Here is a 7,461-nt window from a genome sequence, read left to right on the forward strand (position 1 = left end):
CTGCATTCGAGGGGAGGGGCTTACCGATAGGCCAGTTGTTATGTATATGACAGTCCTAGTCATAGTTATTAATATTCTGCATTGTTGTTTGTCCTGCTCGTGCTGCGCGCTGAAGAGGTAATCACCGTAGTACTACAATGAAGCGCTTTACTGCAGCGCAACTCATCCAAATGCATCTTATAAGAGATAAATAATATATACATGATATATATAAACCGACTGAAATGTTTTGAAATCCCATGTACCCTACCTGTTTGAAAAATCCAGTCTTTCACTCTCTGTCTGTGTCAATTTGAGTCTTGTTAAAGTTTTAAATCCCTGCCGCCAAGATGCTCCTCTGTCGGTCACGGATTATGGAAAGTGAAACTTAAATCTATAGGGGTGGTTGGATTTATTTACACACATTTAAATATTTATTTGAAGCTTCTTTCTTTTCAGATTCTTATTTACAGCATTATTTTAATAGGCTGTATATTAACATATTGGGAGAAAACCAGTAGTTCTATGTGAAATCAGACATTTGAGCACCACCATATAGCCAAAATGGCATGATAATAACACCCCGCGAATATTCGACTGTGAGATTGGTAGTCAAATCAGGCTCCTCCTATCGAAACTTCGAATCTTCGACTATCCGGGGTCAGCCCTAATATATATATCATCATCATATATATATATATATAGGCCTATGAGGCATTACAATACTGGATAATAAGCAGATGCTTCCAGATAAACAAGAAACAGTCTCCCAACCCAGTGAGGGTTGAATAGTCAAATTAATAAGATTCAAAGCCCACGGAGACCAGTAAAAGCAAGCAAATCGAATTTAAGGGAAGGATGCATTCAGTGATGAAACTGATCGTACTTTAAATGATATGCTGCATATGTTATGCAGAGCACGGTGTCATCATTTCCCACTGTCGTGGGTTAAGTTAAGTTTCTCTTTTATTATCTCCCTTAGGAGAAATGTGTCTTAGGCAACCGGGAGAGCAGATCAAACATACAAAAAAAAAAAAATAATAATAATTACACCATTCCAAAACATATATTCCTACACAATCCTAATAAAGGTTATGGTTAAATCTAATCCTCTGTTAGAGAAACTCCTCTTTTGGTCATCATTTAAGACATTACTTATAACATACTCATAAAGAGCGTCATATTGTGCCAGCATTTGATCTGACAAAGATTTCAAAACTAGCTGCAATCATGTGGAATTTTATGCAGCAATCCTGCATTCTTGGGAATCCTCTTTCATTCTGTTGTCGTCCCCTGAGAAAATCAATTATGCTGTAATTTTCAATTATCATGGGTTTTGTTACACTTGTGAAGTCCAAGTTGCTGTAGTTTGAGTCCAAAGACAACACACACTAGCCCCTCCTCTAGAGGTTTTCAGTCTCCTTGAGTAGGCGAAGAAATATGATCAGTGCGTAGGCAAAAGACCCTCTGTAGGAATAAATGGAAAAATCTTGCTTTCTCTCCCTTTGTATTTTCATGTTTTGAAATAAGAGAGATGGAAAACGTGTAATTCGCAATGCTGGACCTTCTTGGCCCCTTAAGCTGCTCTGATTGGTGGCAGATGCTGTCATAGTAGTTTAACTGGTGTTTGTGTTTGTTTGTTTGTGTGTGTGTGTGTGTGTGTGTGTGTGTGTGTGTATGTATGTACTCATGTTTTGAAATAAGAGAGATGGAAAACGTGTAATTCGCAATGCTGGACCTTCTTGGCCCCTTAAGCTGCTCTGATTGGTGGCAGATGCTGTCATAGTAGTTTAACTGGTGTTTGTGTTTGTTTGTTTGTGTGTGTGTGTGTGTGTGTGTGTGTGTGTGTGTATGCATGTACATATGTTTCAGTGACCAGAGAAGTTATAAAACTCCATGTGACTAAGCTAAAACTTAACCATTATTTATTTCTGTAATAATTATCTATTTGTTTTAATTAATTTTTGGACAAGTGAATGACAGACGTGTGTGTATCATATGCAGCTGTCATAGAGCAATAGATCCTGACCTCCATCACCGCTCTGTGGGGCGCAGGAGACATTTTCAAAGTGGGGCGGGGGAGGCCAAACTTTAAGCAAAAGCCCACATAGTAACATCCGATTTCCAGATACAACAGTTATTTTCTTTTTCAGACCAGGTTTAAGCAAATTGCACATTTGGCACGTGTGGAAACAAGTACAGTTGTCTACAATATGCACAATAACTAAATGCACATGGCTCATTGATCACAACTAATGAGTCGATTCTCAGTGAAACTCTTCATAACATATAAACATTATTTCACTGTGTGAGCTATCACATGCAAAATTATCAATTAAATTCTCAAAATCTATCAGACATGTACAGTCCAAAAATATCTATGACATGAAATGTTTGTAATGACTACTAAATTGGCAAATTACCTGCCATTGTAATTAAAATAGGAATCACTGTCTTACCAATCAATCAAAAATGTTGTTTGATTGTTCTGGTGCAACTTCACACAATCAACAAGGTGCATGGAATTTTTTTTTTATATTGGGACAATACCAGCAACACTTGTGATGTCAAGGGTTCAGAACAAACCAATCGACCAGTCAAGTTTGGAGACATATATGGAGTTTGCCCATTTTTGAACATGGAGAGATGTCACAACCATTAACAACAGCTACATGTATGTGGAAGAGCAATAAGAAGATATGACAATATCTTTGCAAATATCAATTCTGTCAGAATTTCCTCTATAGAAAAAAAAAAACAATCAGATGACTATGAAACAACTCTACAAGGTGCCATTAGAGAGGAATAGTAGAGTGAAGGAGCTGTGGTAATAGTATGTTTAGGTAAACCATTGGTATGTACTTGGTATATAGTACAGCAAGCTTTATTGTATTTCAAAGATGCCTGTGCATACTTCTTGAAGTTGTAGATCTCCATAATAACAAAAAAATTTACTAAACTTCTAGAATAATCTACCGTAAAACTTCAAATAATAGCCGAGTCCCAAATAGACGCCTGTCTCTTTTATACGCCTGGTGTGACGACAGGTTTGGGTAAATGAGTGGTGGGAAAGCTCAACTTCGCCCCTCGTCTCCTAGCCTGGGATTCATATCGCTGTCATATCAGCGCAGCGACCAAAGCTGAGCTCAAAAGGGGCTACAACATAACCACGGCTGTGATACCCGGTGGCTGTACAAAGTACATACAGGCCCCTGACGTCGTATGGAACCAACCATTCAAAGCCAGCCTGCACGAGTCCTATGACAACTGGATGGCAGGGGATGTGGACAAAGAGTACACAGCTGGAGGAAATATGAGGGCCCCAGCTCGTCGCTTGTTGGTTTCCTGGGTACTTCAAGCGTGGGAAAAGCTGGATACGGAGCGGCTGAAAAATTCCTTTAAGGTATGCTTGCGCGCGCGCGCGCGCGTGTGTGTGTGTGCGAGGGAGAAAGAGGAGATAATATATTTCATTAACTTCGGGATGTTATCCTTAGGTATGTGGCCTGACAGTAGCTTCTGATGGAAGTGAGGATCACCTTATCCATTGTTTCAAAGAGGGAGAGCCGTGCGCATCTGGGCGAGAGCTGTTAGTGCAAGCAAGGCAGGCAGAGTTAGCGGAGGCTGGAGAGGGAGAAGTGGAGGAGAGCGACGTGGAGGAGGAATTCGCCAATGAACTTGTAATTGAGGATCGCGGGGATGATGATAGTGATGAATAGAGTAATTTTCTATCACATGATTGCAGTTGTTTTACAGGGTAGCCTTCATTTCATTCTTTCTTGTTGATATGTTTCGGGCAACAAGTTCATATGCTCGATGGATTTTAGCGGTAACTTATATTGTTCTGCCCATTGCTGTCACATCGTTTCGTTTTTTATGCTGCCAATAATCTAAGACATTTCTTACACTAAATTATTTGTTAAACACATTCGTTTAGGGGTAACTTGTATTGTTCTGCCCATTGCAGTCACATCGTTTCGTTTTTTATGTTTTTTTTTTTTATGCTGCCAATAGCCAAAGACATTTCTTACATTAAATGATTTGTTAAACACATTCAAATTAATTATAAATAAAACGTAATATAATGTGGTAACCTCCTACTGTCATGCTTGAACATCTCAACACTAAATTAAAGGCCTGTCTCTTATAGACGCCTGTCTCAAATACAAGCCGGTGCAGTTCGGCGATTTGGGTAAATAGAAGCCCGGGCTATTATTTGAAGTTTTACGGTATGTAAAACTAACTTATATAAATCATAGAGATGGAAAGATACGAAATAACCCACATTTCTGTTTTTGTGGATGAGGCTGGGTTCAATCTAGCCAAAGGCATGAGACATGGGTTGCAATCTCATTGGACACTGAACCACAACTGGCACACCAGGCCAACGTGGGGGCAATATTACAATGCGTGCTGCCATTTCTGAGAATGGTACGAGCACCTATACCACATACGTCTGACACCCAACTTCTCCTGGCCTTCCTAAAGATCCTTTATAGAGACCTAATATCAGAACACGAAAGAGGTTTAGTTAGGCCACATTTGCCAGATTATTTTGTATTCAGTCTAAGACTTTACATGTAAGAAATCTGTTAAAAATTAAAAAGCAATTGAATTTCAGTTTACATGTAACACGTTTCAGTAACTATAAATGTACGGTATAAGTACAAATGTTCATATTATTTTTCTGTGTACTACAGTATTGATTTTTTCACAGTAATTTTTACCTATTGTTGAAATCTGTATTTAAAAAGCTCAGAGTCATACACAAGCATTTATCTAGACCAGGGGTGTCAAACTCATTTCCTGGAGGGCCGCAGCCCTGCAGAGTTTAGTTTCAACCATGCTCCAACACACATACCATAGTTTTCAAATAAGCCTAAAGGACTCGATTAGCTGCATTAGGTGTGTTTAATTAGGGTTGGAGTTCAACTCTGCAGGGCTGCGGCCCTCTAGGAATTGAGTTTGACACCCCTGATCTAGACAAAACTGACATTCTTGTATAGTATGCTATCACATTGTCAACAAATTTGTTTATGAAATTTGAAACATATGCTGAAAAATACATTTTGACCAGCATGGCTCACACAATGACAAAATACATTTTCATTTTGGTGGCATTGGCTACAATAACTGACACAATAACTAGGTTTTGAAGCATGAATTAACTGTTTTGGATGAGCTACTATGTTTTGCAGAAATGCAATTAAGTGGTGATGTTCCAGCAAACAGCTGTGACAATTGCACTTACAGTTTAGTCAAAAATGAAAAAGCTAATGATGAGCCAAAGCGATTGAGGGAAAAAAAAATTATAATACATATGGTTTCTGGAAAATGATATGCCTTGAGTTGTTTAACTTTAAGCACTGTGCATACTGTAAAATGTGCTCTGATGAAAATACATGTAAAATACATTAGGTCATTCAAACTGGTCCATGCTATTCTTTCTAAATATATCACTAAACTTCAGTTTAAATCAGTAAAAACAATGAAGACTCCCTCCATGATATAAATATGAATATCCAGTGTGATGTCTTTAAGAGTACTAAAGTAGTTTGTACATCAGAGAGAGGGAATTTCAGAGAAACAGATAATAGTATTGCAAAAATAGAACACATCTTTGACCTCCTTTTTGTCCATCATTCCTTTATGACGAAGAGGCTTGTCGAAACCTACTTCTTATTCTCTTTATCTCTTAGTCCAACACGAAACTTTTTGTTTCGTTAATAAATTTTGATTGTTAATAAAAAGGCAGTCTTCATGATTTCTACAACAGAAATATTAAAAAGGGAACTAAGGCAGATAGTTAGATATGATGCCATATGAAATATAATGCTATTACAAGGCGGCCATAGCAAAACTAGCTAGATATCATCTGTTTCATGCAAAATAGCCTCTGATAGTGCTGTAAATATATCTCATTACTTTGCCTGACAGTGTTGTCCCAACAGGAGTGTCGGACAGGGGGGTAATAGTGGAACTGAGTAACAGGGGCCCTTGGCGAGGGGTGCATAATGATATACTGATAATCTATAACATTAACATGACAAAATTAAATAGATGTATAGTTATATACTATGGTACTAGGAATAATATTCGCAAGACTCAATTTTACAACTGTAAAAAGGGAAATGTTCCTTATTTGTCTAGCAGCTTGTGCCCTCCCATGTTAGATGTCCCCTAATCAAAAAGGAAAATTGTTTGGTCTTGTAGTCCAGCGCTTGGCAAGACTTTAGCTATTAAAAATGCTATATTGCACCAAATAAACAGTGGCAATTAGGTTGAGACATGGCTGTGGCCACCTGTTTGATGTGCCCACTTTTAGTTGCTAAGCAATTGTGCCTCTATAAGTGCCGGTCAAAGGTGATGAATTGATGTTAAAAACATAAATAGCAATCAAAGCAGGTGGTGAGATTAATATTGTAAGTGTGAATATTCTTTTCACATTTTCTCTCTTTTTCTTGATGCTTGCACTTTATCGCGGTTAAAGCGGTTCTCGCAGTGTTTTTTTTTACAAAAATAAGTCATAAGGGCTTTGTAAGATTTGTAAGAAACCTCTACAAAGGGTTTGTTACTGTTTTTCATAAGATCTTGAGATCTGTCTGTCATAAGAAGCAAAAATTATTGTGATCTAGCAAGAGCACCACTTCTTTAATGCTTTATGAATACAGCTCCAGGATTGGTTAAATGATTTATAAATCTCTAACAATACAAGTCACTTGGCCCCTTTCACTTATTGAATTATTGAACATTTAAGATTGCTGCCTGTAATGAATGGTCCATATTTGGGTCTTTTTTTCTCCCAAGTCTATTAAAGGATTAGCGGGCAAATAGCAGTCTGAAATGTTATTAAGTATTTATAAACACTGAAAACTGACTGAATTGGGGCAACACAGCAATATCAACCATTGTAATGAGTGAATTGGAAGCTCTGTAGTTTTATTGAAGGAATAATTTAGACCCGCATCAGTTATATGTTTTAATGTCATAGAAGGCAATGGTGTTTGTTAAAGAGCTCTCAAAGGAATTAAATAAGTGCATTTGGTGTCAGTATCAACAGTCGATTGAAGGTCCTCAATTGGCCAAATTAAAACTCAAACTGTCCTCAAGTCAAAATTAAGGGAGTTAAAAATTCAAACCTTGTGCGATGAAGGGAGTTTTGTCCTCTGGGGTAGGAAGGGAGTCAGGCCGAGGGGTTGGTGCAGGGGGGCGGTTCACTATTACTACAGAGCTGCTGGATGTGAGGATGGTGTCATACTCTTCCCCATCTCTACCCAGGGGAGTATAGACATTTTCATCTTCATTGTTTTGGTGTTCCTCATTAGGATCAAGCAACCAAAGATTATCTGTGTAAAGAGCAAATGGATGTTGATTTCCGAAACACCAGCATTTAGATGTAAATAATGAGGGACTGAATTCAAGTACAAAGTTTAATATATATATATATATATATATATATATATATACAGTATATATATATATATA

At 37.8% G+C, this 7,461-nt stretch overlaps 1 protein-coding gene across 1 annotated transcript in view; it reads right to left on the minus strand.

The window, feature by feature from the left end:
* Positions 1-7,101: 7,101 nt before the first annotated feature.
* Positions 7,102-7,461, minus strand: part of LOC107677694 (B-cell scaffold protein with ankyrin repeats-like) — a gene marked incomplete at its 5' end in the record, with an annotated part of 47,416 nt that continues 47,056 nt past the window's right edge. The window contains one exon of the mRNA XM_016472696.1: positions 7,102-7,322. Coding sequence (XP_016328182.1) covers positions 7,102-7,322 — 221 coding nt within the window. The remainder of the gene's footprint in view (positions 7,323-7,461) is intronic.

Source organism: Sinocyclocheilus anshuiensis, unplaced genomic scaffold (genome assembly GCF_001515605.1).
Source record: "Sinocyclocheilus anshuiensis isolate Anshui unplaced genomic scaffold, SAMN03320099.WGS_v1.1 scaffold945, whole genome shotgun sequence".
In the NCBI taxonomy this organism is placed as follows: domain Eukaryota; kingdom Metazoa; phylum Chordata; class Actinopteri; order Cypriniformes; family Cyprinidae; genus Sinocyclocheilus; species Sinocyclocheilus anshuiensis.